The sequence below is a fragment of the Littorina saxatilis genome, linkage group LG3, assembly GCF_037325665.1.
Source record: "Littorina saxatilis isolate snail1 linkage group LG3, US_GU_Lsax_2.0, whole genome shotgun sequence".
NCBI classification, from domain to species: Eukaryota; Metazoa; Mollusca; class Gastropoda; order Littorinimorpha; family Littorinidae; genus Littorina; species Littorina saxatilis.
Window position 1 is genome coordinate 31,495,625 of NC_090247.1, and position 18,640 is coordinate 31,514,264.

The 18,640-nt window shown below is 43.5% G+C and overlaps 2 protein-coding genes across 2 annotated transcripts; one reads left to right on the forward strand and one right to left on the reverse strand.

Moving 5' to 3' along the window:
- The first annotated feature begins 75 nt into the window (after window positions 1-75).
- Window positions 76-6,572, forward strand: LOC138962144 (uncharacterized). The gene is made up of 2 exons (XM_070333862.1): window positions 76-369; window positions 4,980-6,572. The coding sequence occupies exons 1-2, from the start codon at window positions 102-104 to the stop codon at window positions 5,255-5,257; spliced, it is 546 nt and encodes a 181-aa protein (XP_070189963.1). The 5' UTR covers window positions 76-101; the 3' UTR covers window positions 5,258-6,572.
- A 649-nt stretch (window positions 6,573-7,221) lies between these two features.
- Window positions 7,222-18,431, reverse strand: LOC138962143 (tryptophan--tRNA ligase, mitochondrial-like). Its single transcript, XM_070333861.1, has 7 exons — window positions 18,190-18,431; window positions 15,106-15,290; window positions 14,471-14,552; window positions 13,348-13,428; window positions 12,048-12,130; window positions 10,774-10,892; window positions 7,222-9,193 (listed from the first exon to the last, which is right to left on the reverse strand). Exons 1-7 carry the CDS (start codon window positions 18,322-18,324, stop codon window positions 8,739-8,741), a joined length of 1,140 nt encoding a protein of 379 aa, XP_070189962.1. The 5' UTR covers window positions 18,325-18,431; the 3' UTR covers window positions 7,222-8,738.
- Between the last annotated feature and the right edge of the window lie 209 nt (window positions 18,432-18,640).

An 18,640-nucleotide genomic window follows, 5' to 3' on the forward strand; every position in this document is an offset into this window, starting at 1 on the left:
TAAAATGGGGAATCCACTTTTCTGTGAAAGACTCAAAAACCGTTAAAAAGCCCTCTCCCGTTTTCCCAGACTTTCTCATCGTCGGGGTGATCCCTGGCACAATGTCTCTGGGCTTTGTCATCTTCATCGTCGTCGGTCTGAGCATCAGCTACAGTCGTCACCAGCGCATCCAACGCCGCCTTCACCGGTCCACCTTGTTCCGGCGAAACCAGGGCCGTACGGACCACTTCCGAAAGCACAAGCCTCCTCCGCGCACGCCCTCTATGGAGAAGAATGGCAGACCGGGAAGGGGTGACCTGCTCCGGAGCTACCTCCGGGCACTCGTCTTCATCGCCTACGACCGCACGGAGATTGAGACAGAGGAAGAAGGTGAGGGTTTGATGAGGATAGATTAGACATTGCTAGAAAGGCCATTTCAGAAATGCTCCTGTCTCTGCGTGTATGCCTTGAAATAATTATCCTCCTCTTCCTCGCCTTCGACCGCACGGAGATTGAGACAGAGGAAGAAGGTGAAGGTTTGATGAGGATAGATTTGAAATTTCTAGAAAGACCGCTTCAGAAATGATCCTGCCTCCGCGTGTGTGCCTTGAAATAATTATCCTCCTCTTCCTCGCCTTCGACCGCACGGAGATTGAGACAGAGGAAGAAGGTGAGAGTTTGATGAGGATAGATTGCAACTTATTGGAAAGACTGCTTTAGAAATGCTCCTGCCTCCGCGTGTGTGCCTTGAAATAATGATCCTCCTCTTCCTCGCCTTCGACCGCACGGACTAGATTGAGACAGAGGAAGAAGGTGAAGGTTTGGTGAGCAAAGTTTGGAACTTATTAGAAATACCACTTTAGAAAGCTCTTGAATCCGCGTGGTGTGTGCCTGAACAAAAATGCGACATGGTCCGCAAAGCGACCTTAACGCCCTCTATTACTCGTGTGTCTCTAAGAGCACATTTATAAGTTTAGAAAACTTTGCTGCTGCTGCGCAGGTGTACAAAAGCTGACTGACTTCACTGAATACAAAAGCTAACAATCACATATCTAGGCGTAGGAATATTTTACTCAATAGGCCCTACACACACAACTGCCACACGATACAGGACCCCTCTCACGTGCAGCCCGACCCATCCGCCGAACACGCTACTCCAAGGTGTAACCCATCCCGCAGAAGGGACCGACTGCACGAGAGAGCGAGCTGAGCGCACTCACACAAATTTAAACTTTATTTATTCTAAATAACACTATTACTCGTTTGTCTCTAAGAGCACATTTATAAGTTTATCTTGTTGTGCTCCTTTATTATAACATTCAATTACGGCTTTCTATTTATGCAACTGAATAAAAAAAAAAACTGTTTTAACCAACGCGCCCTCTAATGCTTCGCCTTCGACCGCACGAAGATTGAGACAGAAGGAAGAAGGTGAGGGTTGATGAGCATAGATTAGAACTTATTAGAAATACCACAATAGAAAGCTCATGAATCCGCGTGGTGTGTGCCTGGAAAAAATGCGACGTGGCCCGAAACGACCTCATTGCCGTCCTCTGAGACTTGAGGCAGAAGATATGTGGGTTCGGCATTTATAGATACAGTACAATTCTTACATTCTTAAACAGAACAACAGAAAATGCAAACATGGTATGTCTTTTGTCCGAAGTTGTCCATAACGTTTTTGCCCATCACTTGTTGAGGCTAATTGAGTATGACAGTTGAACCTGTCCAGGCGACCAGATCTTAATAACGCCCGTTACGACCCCCACCCCCATGTAATTCACATTTCCATGTGTATAAGTACCATTTTTGGTTAGTCCCTTGGGTTGTCGCCATATAGGGGCCTACCGGTTCGACTTAACAGTATTTCTTATTCAGGAATAAGAGCATAACACTTTTTCTTTTTGAAAGCCACAACCTCAAACAGTATCCAAAACAGTTTCACTTCCATGAGAAAGATTATGCCAATTAGGATCTATCCATTGGCTTTCACGCGGAAAGAGAGAATTTTTTTCTCACTTGAATACATTAACAAAATCAACAGCCTGCAGGGAGCATTCTGTGAAAAAAAATCCAAGATATAGGCCTACTGCTAATGTTCCAATTTCCAGAAACAATAAACAAGAAGGGTAAGATATTGGAATGTTTAATTTTTGACATTTTTTGTGTGAATTATTATTATTATTATTATTATGAACATTTGTGCGCCTAATCTAAATATAGCCCTAGGCGCTTACAAAATATGAAATACATAGTGAACATTATACGAAACACAAATCGACAAGGACTCATACACTCGCAGACAGGCGCACAGCGAGAACGCGACGCACTCACTCATACCAACTACAGGCACATGCATTCTAGACGGAAAAACAGTCGTAAATAAATAAATAAAGTATTGGATACATAAAGTTAGTTGAGAGAAGAAGAATAGAGCTGGAAAGGGAAGAAGAAGGAGAAAGAAAGAGACAGATCAAGGACCAGCAGGAGAGGGTGATGTGTGGTCATTAACGGACTAGTGAGGGAAGAGGTGTGTTTTGAGTGAGGTTTTGAATGATTGCATAGATGTGGAGTGCCTGAGTGAATGCGGGAGTTGGTTCCAGATGGATGGGGCCTGGTAAGAGAAGGTGCGCTGGCCATATGTTTTGGTGCGTGCTGATGGTATCCTAAAAAGGCGGGTGTCTGCGGAGGATCTTAGGGAGCGAGAGGGGGAGTAGACATCAAGAAGGTCAGAAAGATAGCTAGGGGACGATAGATCAAAGTTTCTGAAGCAGAGTGTGGAGATCTTGAACTGAATCCTCTGTTGAACAGGTAGCCAGTGTAGGGTTTGAAGAAGAGGGGTGATGTGGTCATGCTTGGAAGAACGAAAGATGAGGCGGGCGGCATGATTCTGAACACGCTGAAGCTTTTCGATGATGTAGTTGGGAGAGCCAGAAAGAAAGGAATTGCAATAATCGAGTCGGGATAGGACAAAGGCACAGAGCAGAGTTTTAGTGGTATCCTCAGTGAGGAGATGACGGATGGAGGAGATGCGGCGGATTTCAAAGAAGCAAGTGTGACAGACATTGGCAACATGCTGATGGAAGGACAGGGACTGGTCAAGAGTGACACCTAGGTTGCGGACAGCAGGAGAAAGAGCAATAGAAGAACCATTGAGCTCGACAGACGAGGGAAGAGAAGGATGATTGAGATGTTTTTTAGGAGAGACAAGAATCATTTCGGTTTTCTCCTCATTAAGCTTCAGCTTATTCAGGTCCATCCACGCCTTGAGGTCGGTGATGCAAGACTGGGTGGAGGCAATGAGGCGAGGGAGGTCAGAGATAGGTCCAGAGAGATAGAGTTGGTTGTCGTCGGAGAAGCTGTGGTGAGAGAGAAAGTGGTGAGCGGCAATTGAAGGGATGGGTTGGGTGTAAAGGACGAACAAAATAGGCCCCAGGACGGAGCCCTGGGGCACACCGTACTGTAGAGGAGAAGCAGAAGAAGATAGGCCGTTCACAGAGACAGACTGGTAGCGATCGGTGAGATAGGACTGAAACCAAGAAAGGACAGACTGAGAAATGCCAAAAGAGTTTTGAAGGCGGGACAAGAGCACGGCATGATCAATAGTGTCAAATGCCGCGCTCAGGTCCAGCAGAGAGAGAAGGCAGACGTCGTTGTTGTCGAGTGCAGTCAGTATGTCGTTGCTTATTTTCAGTAGAGCGGTTTCCGTCGAGTGTCCAGAGCGATAGGCAGATTGATTGCAGTAGAGAAGGTGGTTGGCTTCAAGATGGTCCAAAAGCTGGGAGAGTACGATTTTTTCTGTTATTTTGGAGAGAAATGGGAGATTAGACACTGGTCTGTAGTTCTTCAGATTTTCAGGATCCAAGGAAGGTTTCTTGAGAAGAGGTCGGAGGATAGCGGATTTGAAAATGGCAGGAAAGGACCCAGATGAGAGAGAGGCGTTGATGACGGAGGTGAAATGCGGGAGGAGAGTATCTAGACAGTGAGTGAGGATAGAGGCGGGAAGGGGGTCAAGTTCGCATGTTTTGATGCCGGCGTGCATGATAGTTTTTCTGACTGTGCTTTCGGTAACAGGCTGAAATGAGGAGAAGGCAGGGCCAGAATAGGAGGGGTCAGGGATGGGGGACTGGGTGGGGGGGAGAGCGTCAAGAGACTGGCGGAGTGTGGAAATCTTGCTGGCAAAGAAGTCGGAGAAAGCCTGAGGAAGATGAGAAGAAGGAATCTCAGAGGGAAGTGGAGACGAGTCAGATTTACCAAGAAGAGTGTTAGTGATGTCGTACAACTGTTTTGAAGAAGAGCATGCGAGTATTTTGACATTGTAAAATGCAGTCTTGGCTGCGTGAACGATACTAGTGACTGCTTTGTTGGCAACTTGAAAAATCTGCTTATGAACAGTCAGGCCTGACTTCAACCATTGTCTCTCTGCTCTACGTCTCTCACGCTTGGCATCTTGCAACTGAGGCGCAGCGGACGAGTACCAAGGCGACGGAGGACGGTGAGAGACGCGGCGGCTGGAAGCAGGAGCATGCTGATCAAGAAGAGCTAACAACAGTTTATCCAGTTCGTCAGCGGACGAAGGAGGAGACACGGCTAGTCGTGACTTAAGGTCAGACTCAAACACACTTAAGTCTACGGCATTTAAGTTCCTAGCTTGGACGAAGACTTGGCGAGGAGGAGGACGAGTGAGGTGGAGCTGAGCTAAGACACAGTAATGATCGGAAGGAAGAGTTTGATCGATCGTGATAGTGTCTAGCACTTGCTGATCAGCGCGATGGACAAACCAATCGAGAATTTCCTTTAAATCAGTTTTCAGATTACAATCATATGTTCAACCGACAAAATATGTAATATTATGAATGTATTTTTTTGTTCTCCGGTAAACGCTCCAGTAACAAAGCATTCTGCGCGGACTGAGTGGAACATTTTGGCTGAAATAATCGTGCATGTGAGCACTGGTGTCAGCTATTCAACACTATTTCTCCTGAATTCCACTGTTCCAGAAAAGCGAATCGCCAAGCTGGCGCCCAACAATACCCGGGAGAAAAACCTTCCAGGAGTCCTCAGCTGCACACGGCGCTCATTCAGCAAGCAGAGTCGACGTGGTGGGAGCAAGTGCTACCGACGAAGATCGTCGTCAGTGCCGTCAGGTGACAACGTCGCCGTGCCCTCAGTTTCGGGCACCTGCATCAAGTCACGGGCATCAACGGAGACACGGGGTCGGCATCTGTACGCTCGGCAGTCGCGAGCACGATCTAGCTCTTTGGGTCCGTGGTTGTAGATCAACCCGACCACACCAAACATACACACGTTGACACGCATGTGCCCGTGCAAGCTCGCGCTCAAGGACACATGCGAACACTTGTCATTATATGTGTTGTGTATCTTTCTTTATTTGGTGTTTAACGTCGTTTTCAACCACGAAGGTTATATCGCGACGGGGAAAGGGGGGAGATGGGATAGAGCCACTTGTCAATTGTTTCTTGTTCACAAAAGCACTAATTAAAAAATTGCTCCAGGGGCTTCCAACGTAGTACAATATATGACCTTACTGGGAGAATGCAAGTTTTCAGTACAAAGGACTTAACATTTCTTACATACTGCTTGACTAAAATCTGTACAAACATTGACTATATTCTATACAAGAAACACTTAACAAGGGTAAAAGGAGAAACAGAATCCGTTAGTCCCTCTTACGACATGCTGGGGAGCATCGGGTAAATTCTTCCCCCTTAACCCGCGGGGGGTTGTGTCGTGTATACGGTCACAGAGCTACCACACACACACACACACACACACACACGCACTCTCTCTCTCTCTCTGTCTTTTGTCATCATATGTACTGTCCACGAGGTCGTCACTGCGTGAGCTGTGGCCATTGGATGATGCCTGTGCACGTGCAGGATTGCAAAACAGTTGACCTTTTGTCGATCTCTGTGGCGTTCTTTGAGAGTGTCAGGCAAAATCTTCAAAGAAAAAGTGTTTATACGTGTATGAATGCTGGGCTAAAAAAGAGAGAGAGAGAAAGAGAGACGGAGACACAGAGAGAGAGATGACACTGAGATTGACATTGTTTGCGTTGAAGCCATATAGGCCGCATACTGTTCGGGAGAGGGGGGAATGGGAAAACGATTGCGATAAGTAAGACGGATGCATTTCATGGATATAACCATGTTATTTCTTCAGTCCATTACCTGTCAAGTGAGTTGGTCTGTTTCCTGTTTGTGTTTCAGCTGTTGTTATCACGAGCGAATCTGTGCTTCATGCAATGATGTTTCATGATGGCACATGTGCAAAGGAGGTGAAAAGTATGTTTGAAGAGCAGAGAGATGCAAGGGAAGGGGGCCACAGTTTGTCACAGAAACAACCGACTGCACACAATTCTTCTCAGACACTGGAAAATACAAAAAGAAACACAAGAACAAAGTTAAAAAAATAAATCTTGGAATACCCAGCCGTTTATTCTTAAAGACTTTTTTTCGTGAAATGCTCTATCACTTGAATAATATTCATTCAACAATACTATTAACATGTGTATAATGAAAGCAGTGTCCTTTTCAACGTTTCAAAGCCGCGCGGCACTCTTGTAATCAGACACTAAAAACGTAATAATATTTTACGTTATTTGCATTTAATGTTGACCAATATATGACATTTTACACAGATTGAGAAAGCCATTGGTCCTCGAGACCATGTTTCAGGCAATGAGTGTCAAGATTTGAGTCATATAATCATATTTTGTTCAAATATGCAAATAACCTATAGTTTATGTATCGATCAATTTTAGTCAGAAAACTTCTTTTTTCTTACGATTGAATGCACACAAACAAGTACTCTTGTGGTCTCGGCCAGCCGCCTAAATATGATTTTTAGTCGGTCTCACACGCTCAAATTAAGGCCTAATACTTGCATAGTTTTTCTGAACAGAACGTCACTGTGCTCGGCTACCTGTTTTCTAAACAGTTTTTTTGTTTTTCTCTCTACAACTTTACAAGTATAAACCCTGATTCTAATGTCAAAACAAAACACTGGGTTGCACTTACAATTACATTTTAAAATTACATTTTGAATTTATGCTCACAAGTTGTTTTCTTGGTTTACATTTTTTTGTGTTCTTGTTAATTTGGTTTTGATTGTGAGAATCTTCATGTGTGTGGAAGGAAAATGAAAAATAAATTGTACAAAAATGCACCATTTTCTAGAAGCATTCATTCAAAGCTGAGGAAGAACAATTTTCCTAGACAATTGATTTGATCATCTCATATAATTCATCATTTCGTTACCAGAGCAATGTGTGTGTACATGTAATTATTTTATGCACCTTTTACTTTTTAAAAACGTTCACAGATATAATATTTCATGATTACATGTTAACAACATGGTTTCATATTAAAAAATTTCAGCAACAAAAATCACAGAATAATAAATTACAAGCGATCTGTCATTTACGCTACAGCAAGTTGTTTAATTAAGGCAGGTGCCCACAAATATTCCCATTCACCCAACCAAGCCCCAACTCCTATCAATTCTCTAACAAAATATAAAATGAAGCAGCGAGGGAACATTCTGAGTCTGCCTGCATGATTCTGCCAGTTATTCGTTATTTTATCTACCTACCTGAAAAGAGCTATTATGGAAAGTCTTTAGGTTCTTTTGTTCTTTTGAAGGTAACTCTGTTCCTGAATACTGCAACCACATGCATCCATCCAAACTCATTTCAAAATTCTTTCGTTCTTTCTTTATTTGGTGTTTAACGTCGTTTTCAACCACGAAGGTTATATTGCGACGAGGAAAGGGGGGGGGGGGGGGGGGGGGGGGGGGGAGATGGGATAGAGCCACTTGTTAATTGTTTCTTGTTCACAAAAGCACTAATCAAAAATTTGCTCCAGGGGCTTGCAACGTAGTACAATATATTACCTTACTGGGAGAATGCAAGTTTCCAGTACAAAGGACTTAACATTTCTTACATACTGCTTGACTAAAATCTGTACAAACATTGACTATATTCTATACAAGAAACACTTAACAAGGGTAAAAGGAGAAACAGAATCCGTTCGCCTCTTACGACATGCTGGGGAGCATCGCCGGGTAAATTCTTCCTCCTAACCCGCGGGGGGTATTTCAAAATTCTTTCTGGCATGCTATAAGTTACGCTGAAGGAGTCTAATTAACCCCCTTCTACATGTACCTGTAAATGGCCGTCCCGAGATGTACTTGCTTTGGTGTACTTTTCCTATACCCAACTAGAGTCGCTGTTCTTGGCATTTATGTGACTGCTTGAACATTAACAATTTAATCAAGTTCAATTTATTGAATTTGGACTGCAAAAACAGCAATATTTCCTCAAAAAGGACGCGTTGTAACACTGTCAAAAGAGTTTGCCTTTATCAGTATTATTGACAACAGATTGCTTTGCCACATACACATTCCTTGTGGCGTAAAAAGCTGGTAGAGTACGGAAATAATCCATCAAAAGGAAAATCATTCTCTTTCAGTTAAAACCTGATTCAGCTCTACAGAAAACCATGCCATTCTGTATCGATGAATGACGCCACTCATGTGTAAGCAGAGATAAGCTGGACACATAGCGGCAACACCAATTATGGGTAGAAGTGGTGAAATTAGATCCCATCAAAGAAAGTCTCCAATTCAAAACAAGCCTCTATGGCATTTTGACTCTAAATCTCCTTCAATCACAAAAATGACAAGGACAGATTCATTATAATTTTTTATTTTTTTTAAATTCATTTCATTGGTGGGGGTTACCTAAGACCCAACCCCTCTCTGACTTCCCTCATTGTCTGTTCGGCGATGACTTCAGCCTGTTGCTGCCCGTTCTTCAAGACCTTCTCTAGGTAACCCTTATCCTGCTGAAGACGGAGAATTGTGTCCGAGATGGGTTTTAGCGTCTCCACGACCACTTCTGTCACTCTGGTCTTGAACATTCCAGTGTCCATGGCTTTGAGGTAAGCATCCTCACAAATCGTCTCTGCAAACTCGCCGGAAAACGCCATATGAATGTCGATGAGATTGGCCACTCCTGGGCGGTTTTCTGGCTCGTAGGTCACCTCCGATGAACAGTCTGTGATGGCTTTCTTGATTTTCTCGGCTATCTTGTCGGGTGTGTCGTTCAGCTCGATGCGACTCAAGGGGTCGGCTTCTGACTTGCTCATCTTGGCTTCGGGGTTTCTTAGGCTTCTGATCTTAGCGACATCCCCTGCAAGGGAGAGAAACATGAACATAAACTGCAAGTGGTGTTTTGCTATAATGTGTAGAACCAAACAAAGTACAATGGAACCTCCCTTTGAAGACCCCCCGATTCTGTTTCAGACATTGCTTTTTCAGATTGTTGTGTGCATGAACACTGTACATTTACCCCCATTTTAAGACCCCCCGATTCTGTTTCAGACATTGCTTTTTCAGATTGTTGTGTGCATGAACACTGTAAATTTACCCCCATTTAAAGACACCCCTTTTTTAAGACCTGAATTTCTCCATTTTGGAGGTCTTTCTTTCTTTCTTTCTTTCTTTCTTTGGTGTTTAACGTCGTTTTCAACCGTTCAAGGTTATATCGCGACGGAGGGAAGGGGGGAGATGGGATAGAGCCACTTGTCAATTTTCTTGTTTCTTGTTCACAAAAGCACTAATCAAAAATTTGCTCCAGGGGCTTGCAACGTAGTACAATGGTCAATGTATTACCTTACTGGGAGAATGCAAGTTTCCAGTACAAAGGACTTAACATTTCTTACATACTGCTTGACTAACATCTTTACAAACATTGACTATATTCTATACAAGAAACACTTAACAGGGGTAAAAGGAGAAACAGAATCCGTTAGCCGCCTCTTATGACATGCTGGGGAGCATGGGGTAAATTCTTTCTCGTCCCAACCAATATGGGACTCCCCCTAGCCCGCAGGGGGAGCAGGGGAGCATGGGGTAGATTCTTTCTCGTCCCAACCAATATGGGACTCCCCCTAACCCGCGGGGAGAGCTGGGGAGCATGGGGTAAATTCTTTCTCGTCCCAACCAATATGGGACTCCCCCTAACCCGCGGGGGGAGCTGGGGAGCATGGGGTAAATTCTTTCTCGTCCCAACCAATATGGGACTCCCCCTAACCCGCGGGGGGGGCTGGGGAGCATGGGGTAAATTCTTTCTCGTCCCAACCAATATGGGACTCCCCCTAACCCGCGGGGGGAGCTGGGGAGCATGGGGTAAATTCTTTCTCGTCCCAACCAATATGGGACACCCCCTAACCCGCGGGGGGAGCTGGGGAGCATGGGGTAAATTCTTTCTCGTCCCAACCAATATGGGACTCCCCCTAACCGGCGGGGGGCAATTTTGGAGGTCTGAAAAGGGGGGGTTCCACTGTACAGCATAAAACACGATAAGCCAGCAACATTCAATTTGCTTGCATGGATTTGTTGCAAAGAACATACACGCATGCATGGACATGGAGGAGGGTTTTTAGGATAGCTGTTTATAACATATTACTGACAAATGGAAATTATACTTTACCAAACTATTTTAAGTCTCTGAGACGTCGTTCTGGGGTCAAGAAAGAGATCATGAAACTACAACAACAACAAAAGCCAACCCCCCCCCCCCCCCCCCCCACCCCTTACTGGAACATTAAACATCAAAACAAAAAATCATGAAATCTCCAGACTTCAAGAGTGATCATCTCTGGAGCTCTAAAAATGCCAGAAGTCTGCTGAAAGATAGCATGCCCGATGAACTCTCACAGCAGCTCTCCCCTACCTCTCGCCTACACTTGAAGAGATACACGTACACACCTATCGTGGCCTTGCAGTGAGGGAAGACCAGAGAGTATTTGCGGTTGAAGGATCTGGCCAGATGACGCGTCAGCTCTATGTGATGAATCTGGTCCTCGCCGACTGGAACGTCTGTGGCTCTGTGAGCATGTAATAAGATCCACATCAAGTCTTCACTTACACACCATCAGAAATTTGCTAAACAAATATGGATATTCAAAATTGTAAGAGATAGAATTCCAGCAAGTCTTACCAAAACCAACTTCTTCTTCTTGTCGATCACACGTTTATATTATCAGCCCAGATAGCGAGACAAATGATACTGTCTTCTCCAGGTCCTCCTTTCCTCCATACAAAACCAACAATTTGTTTTGTAAAAATCAGATCATGATTATTGAAACTCTTTTCTACTTGTTTATTTTCTTTTTTTATCCAAATAATATCAATAAGACTCTGATCTCTAACTCCCATACATGTAAATTATAACAAAAACAGGTTCCTTATTGATGCTGTAGATGACGGGCGCAGTGGCGTGGTGGTAAGACGTCGGCCTCCTAATCGGGAGGTCGTGAGTTCGAATCCCGGTCGCTGCCGCCTGGTGGGTTAAGAATGGAGATTTTTCCGATCTCCCAGGTCAACTTATGTGCAGACCTGCTAGTGACTTAACCCCCTTCGTGTGTACACGCAAGCACAAGATCAAGTGCGCATGGAAACGATCCTGTAGTCCATGTCGGAGTTCCGTGGGTTATGGAAACACGAAAATACCCAGCATGTCTACTCAACAAAATCGGAGTGAAGCTGACTATGCTCTCAGAGTATAGTGTGGGGAACCCAAATGGGCAAACGAGCTCACACGTAACAAGAAAATTCTGGAACGCTGAAGAAGAAGAAGATGATGTTGTAGTTCAGATTGCACATTCAATGCCAGCAGATTAAGCATAATCATGAAAGGGCTATTACTGCTTTTGGCTCTTATTAGTGTCCATAGTTTTGAAGATAACTCCCCAATGGAGCTTCCTGTGTCCATTTTAAGACTGATGTCTTGGGCTAGCACGCTGGGAGATGCAACAAACAACATGGCCACATTTCAAGTAGAGATTGTACAATTTTGATGCAGCTGCATGATGTAGTGACTCATGATTCCCTTCCCAAAAGCACAGCAGTTTCTCTACGTCGATCGACCTGTTTAACGTGGAAAGGGAAGCAATAACTTTCTAACACAATGGGTTGACAGGAAGACAAGAAGGGAGTTGCTTGCTTGTGTCTCGATACACATGCTTGTGACGCCAGCTTACTTGTACAGAAGAATATCAGCAGCTTGAAGCACAGGGTATGTAAAAAGACCAAGGCCAGGCTCTTTACACTTTTGGGACTTCTCCTGTTTTTAAAAAAAAAAAAAAAAAAAAAAGGCGTAATCAGTATTCAACATTCCTACTGTTCTATACTTTAAAAGAGCAAAAGTAAGCGTAAGTACGTCAAAAGAATGGACTCTAATGATCAGATGCTTGGTTAAACCCAAAATAATGCTACATGTCGGACGTAAAATGTTTGACCAGTCAGTGTTCGCAATAAAGCAAACGCTATCTTTATGGGCTGCGACTTTCAAATACACCGGACACGAGTGGGTTTTACATGTATGGCCATTATTTACCCGCCATTTAGACAGTTATATTCCTATTCTAGTGGGTTGCATGTTGGGAGTTTTCCTTTTTCTAAAACCATGTTAGAAGAGCTCATTTATCAAAAGACATCGAAAGTTTCTCAATTTCTGAAAAACTAGCTGACCACCTGCAGTTAACCATATTATGAGCATTTCTCAACCAGAATTAATATTCCATACAATTAAAAACTATGTATCATTCACCATTGACCTAAATTATTGAACAGTGGAATTTTTACAAAGTGGGACTAATTCCCTCTAAAGACCAGCTAAACAAATCTGGAAAATTTGGGGGGGCCCGGGTAGCCGGACTGTGATCGAGAGGTTGCTGGTTCGAATCCGGGCCGGGACGGACACAGGTCAACTTTATGTGCAGACCCAGAGACGGTATCCATCTCCCACCCCCGTGTCACCACAATGGCACGTTAAAGATCTTGGTCATTCTACCATAAGTGCAGATGGCTGATACCACATAAACCAACAAACATCAAAAAGCCGTGAGGGCGTAAAACTCGAATCGTATAAACCAATTCATGTCCAATATAGGCAATTAAGACCTGACGGACAATAAGCCCCTTAAAATTTACTGGGAAATTCATATCCAAAAAAGGAGGGATGAGTCTTAAAAGAGAGGTACCTTTACAAGAGGTACAGTGGTACCGGCGATGAACGGACACCCTTGGTACCAGCTACACGTGTCCCTACATTGCAGGTGGCCTGTCATGACAGGTATACTTTGGTAGAGATAATAGACAAAGGGACCCCAGAATGTGTCCTTTTAAGGGAGGTGTCCTCTCATCAGAGGGTCCCCACATCGCAGGTACCACTGTATTGAAAAGTAAATTACAAATTTTACTGGAAGATGAAGATGTGAATACCCATAACTACAAATGTATTTTCATAAGAAAAAGTCGAGTAGACGAAGAAAACCTGACCTTCCACTGTGGCAAGTGTTCCAGGCGAGGCAACGTACACTGACAACCCAGCACCCAGGCCAGCTCCGCATGTTGGAGCACCTGAAGAAAACACCAAGAATATGATATACTTCACACATTCATACAGTCGAACAACCACCAAATGGACCTGAAGAAAACACAACAAATATGATAAAATAGTTCCACCATCTAACAAGAGTGGGAAAATTCTAGCTGCTCCTAAAGCCTTCAGTTACGACAGCCACTGCGCTACCTGAAGCAGCAGAGCTAGTATTTCAAACATTATACAGTCGCACCTGTCTATAACGACCAAAAAATGGACAGATCAAAGTGGTCGTCACAGACACGCAGTCGCTATGGAAAGGTCAATAATATAAAAAAATAACTTGTCAGTGATCATAATCATAATGAAGATTTCACGGTCATTGTATTGTTCCTCACTTTCAGTCCCTGTCCCAATTATCTCCCTTGACCCACACACGCTGTGTTGTGTACTTGTGTGTGGATGCTGCGTCTTGATTGGTTTAATTGTCTAAACGATGTGCACGCTCAAACTAGATAGCGTGGAGTTGTTCCCGTTTCCCTTGTGATTGCATGGTTTGAAGACCAGGTTGCGGTCTTTGTGATTTTGGATTGTGGTGTTCAATTTTTGATTGAACAATTAATGTGTTGCTATATTATGCACAGAGTGAAGTTTGAGCCATTTACTTCGTTTTGGCGGAGTATGTATTCCAGGAACTTTATGTCAGAAGAAGTGTTGTAAGAGCTGATTTTATATCAGCGATGTGACTTTAGGTGGACAATCGTTCTGAAGTTCCATAACTTGACTTCATTATGAGGGAGTTGTACTGGATGAGAAGTAAACTGTAAGTAGATGTTTCTATTGTAAACATACAGTACAGTTTTTACATGATCAGAAAATCCAGGCTAAAAAATTAGCCATTCAGTCTTCTCAACACACTTTTCTTGCTTGCATTGCACTCTTCCCACCATGCCAAGCTGCTACGGTCATGGATAGCGTAGGGAGACAGTGTATCATAAAATACACTCTCAACATAAAAATTGTCACCATATTTCTTTAACAGATTGTCTTTAAGTTTGATTTTGTCACTGTGACGCTTACCGTTGACTGTTGAAATAAAATGCTTTTCTCTGGATCAATGCCACAGGCTATCAGACAGGCTGCCATGTCGAAGATACTCTGTCTGCAAACAAACAAACATTGATTGATTAAAACAATTGCAACAAGCAAGTACAGCATGTAATTAATGCAGACACACACATGCATACATGCACAAATGTGCACATCCTCTCTCGCTCTCTTATAATATTAATATTTAAATCAGTCACCGCCCTCACCATCACCCAACCTCAGCATCCCCAACCTTATATAAGTATGACAATTCAATCATATTTTCTGTCCACAACCTCTGTAAATCTACCCAATATGAAGACCCCCTCCTCGTTTTTGTATTCTTTATATATAGCTGAACCTACCCAAGGGACCAACCATTATGTGTGGTCCTTTAGACAGTGGTTGTTATAGAAAGGTGAATTCCATAACAATGAATCATTTGGGGGGGGGGGGGGCGGGGGGGGGGGGTGATTGTGATTATACTGTTGGTTGTTATCAATAGGTGGTCACAAGGGGAGGCTCGAATAGATTTTAAGGGGTATTTCTCAGATATTTTTTGTTTTCAATGGGGGGGGGGGGGGGGGGGGGGGGGGATAGTGGGTGAATCGGAGTAAAATAAATACCGGAGTTCTTTTGGATCCTGCGGCACAGTGATAGAATGCAGGTCAACGACACAAAGCAGGATGCTGTCAAACTTGTGCTGAAGATCCACCCAGTTTCTGATGGCGCCCACATAGTTGCCGATGTGCGGGATTCCTGTCGGCTGAATGCCAGAAAATACTCTTGGTGGGCAGTCAGCAAACTGCTTCTGCAAAAATAACATGATAAATAGATTAGAAGAAAAAAACAGCATGTACTCAAAATTAAGAACTATGATTAATTAGTGATACTATTACTAATATTAATAATGATATACCACTTACAAAAAACTGTACAGAAAATGTTTGGTTAAATAAAAATTCAACATGTTATGTCCTTTCCACCAGTCTCAGTAGATGATGTTCCAGCTATACATGTACCATCATAAGGATTTTCAAGAACAGTCTTGCAGATCAAGTTGCGCCCCAGACAGTGAGAACTAGAACTTCTGACTGAATTGCTACGCACTGGCTACACACACTCGGAGTGTATACAAGGTTCTGCCTCTTGTATACACTCCAACATTAATTTCCGGTCACGAAGCGAATTTGCCAGTGGACGCAACTTTGTGATGGGATGCAGAGCAGTTGATTACCAGAGAGCACAAAAAAACAAAAACAGTTTGATATGCTGCACGGCCTCTACTGTAATGCCTACTAGATTACATTCTCGGAGTGTACTTGTATAAAAGATCAGAGAACCGCATCAACACTAAGACTAAGTGTCGGTCGACGCCATTTTGTGAAGGAACGTAGTGCACTTTTAATCATAGTATCAAAGTTGCATGGCTAGGGAGAAACAAACACAAAACTGATGTTACACGGCAGTTTTTTGTCGGAGTTTGGAACACACTTAGAGTTTGTATCAACCTAGAAGTCGTTGTATACTATGTGAGTGTACATTATTGCCAGCCCTGTGAAAACACTCTGAAAAGGAGATGGCGGAATTATAAGTCAACACGTACCCCATCAGATTTATACTTATAGCTTGGCAAAAGCTAGCTATACGCACTCAGAGTGTATACATGCAGGATTCAATGGGTCTGTATTAGTGTACATACACTCTGGCTGTGAAAAGCTCTGTTTCAACTCTTTAGCCAATGAAATGCCCCCCAACAAGTCGTTAGGAATTAGCCAATGAAAAATCAATCTGACGTATTGACTTCCACTATATCTTTTTCGGAGGTTTGAGGGTTGGCAAATAATGTACATTCACATAGAATACAACCACTTCCAGGTCAAAACACACAAAGTGTGTTCCATACTCCGACAATAAACTGACGTGCAGCATCAGTTTTGTGTGTGTTTTTGCCCATGGATCATTGGATGCGACTTCTCTGATGCTATGAATCAAAAGTGCACTGTGTTCCTTCGCAAAATGGCGTTGAATGACACTTGGAGAGTTGATGTGGTTGTCTGGTCTTTCATGTACACTCCGAGAATGAAATCTACATTACAAAAAAGCATCAGATTGTTTTTGTTTTTGCACAACTGTTCTGAATCGTGTATACACTCGGAGTGCGTATATCAATCAATCAATCAATCAATATGAAGCTTATATAGCGCGTATTCCGTAAGTACAGTTCTAAGCTCTTGTCAAAGAGTTGTCAACACAGGACTAACAAAGAAACTAACATCTACAGACGGACACGCACCCTATCACACACTAGCAAACCCTGATAAATATACAACAAACAACTGTTTAACAACAATGTACACATCAATAGCTAGGTTCAAACAAAATAGTATTAAGAACAAAAAAACACCTCTCACAGAGCACAGCACAAGAATGTCTTTTGGGGCACAACACATCACGTCGAACATGTATGAAAGTCGCAGCCAGCTACGGGAAGAACTGAGTCTTCAACCTACTCTTGAACGCGTCAAGGGAGGGGCTCTGGCGAAGCTCAAGCGGCAGGGAGTTCCAGACGGAGGGGCCCGCGGAGGGAAATGCACGCTGACCAGCAGAAGCGAGTTTCGAGTGAGGGATGTGAAGGCGGAGTGGGTCAGCAGCAGAACGAAGGGGACGGTCGGAGGGCGTATAGCCAACTGGTGTGTTATAGCTTTTCCCTAATTGCTATTAGACCAGCTAGCTAAGTTTGCATGCATGATCACGGCAACTTTAACTAACTCTCATGTCTGTTGTTCGCCGCAATTTCAAATTAGCCTGTCAGCCACACCGTCTCTTGGGTGCATGCATGCACGTTGCAACTCTGCCACAGCTTTTGAATAAAAATTTGTAAAAAAAAATCCTGTGTTACTTCCGCAAGAGTGCGTACATGTATGTATACAGATCCAGATGCGGGTGCGTTTATGACTAAAAGTAAGCAGTTTGATAGAGTCTCAATTTGATTCCAATAAAGTTCAGGGTTCGTACAGGGTTTTTTTCCTCTAAAATTCAAGGACTTTTCAAGGACTTTCAAGACCTTCTGAAGAGAAAATCAAGCACCCTCTTACATTCGAAGCACCCAATGAAACACTCGCTGGTTGTTACACTCCCTTCCCGCACACCGATTTAAATCATTGGATGTTCAAAAACTAATGTTGTACTAGTAATGATCTAAATCTAATTTTTGTCAACGCGACCGATTCGTAGCAGACGATGGTTTTGAAGCAGACACACAAAAGGGACTGTAAGTTACTGTTCAACTTTTTTGTTGAGGTTATCACATAATAAATCATGTTTATTGTGGATGTGTATATCAGTTTGCAGCATTAGATTAGTTGTTAAGGACTTTTAAGGATCTTGCCAATTTTTTTCTTCTTCTTCTTCTTCTTCTTTCTTTAGACTGCCGCCTTCATCAAAGTGAAGATTCTGCAGACTTTGGAGAGAGTTGCGAAGATGATTTGCAGCTGGTGTCATTAGAGCTGTCCTTGAAACTGACCCCTCCAAATTCGAGCACCTTGAAGGATTTCAAGCACCTGTATGAACCCTGAAAGTTGCTTTCATGCATCACTATTCCTGGTGAAAAGACATGACAATGAGTGACATTGAGTCGATTGACAATGACTGTAGACAAGCACCATGAGCCAGAGCACTGCTCGCATGTCACTGAACTATCAACATACCGGTTTTGTTGTGGCCTTGGTCTTTTCTTTCTCTCCGGATTCTTGGTTAGTGCCCGAACGACGCAAAAAGGACAGCAGGCCACGCGTACACGTTCGAGAGGTTAGAACAGCACGATTTCGCATGGGCGACGCCATCTTGCTTGTTGTGATGCTGCGGAGTGCTCTCCCTTCGTCCGCAAAGGCACCTTACAAGTTTCACTTGCACAGTAATATCAATACCTCGTTGGAGCTCTAGCCGCGATGGTAGTGTTGCAACCCATCTCGTCATCGGCGCTTTTCTGGAAATGACCTGCGCTTTGTTGGAATTCCAACAACGGCCGCCATTATAGGAATTCCAACTTTGCGCTACGCGATTCTAGAAATGTACCGCGCGCATAGTGAGAATTCTGCTCTTTCTTAGAATGCGATGTAAAATGATACAAGTCATGATGGCCCATGATGATCTTTGTGT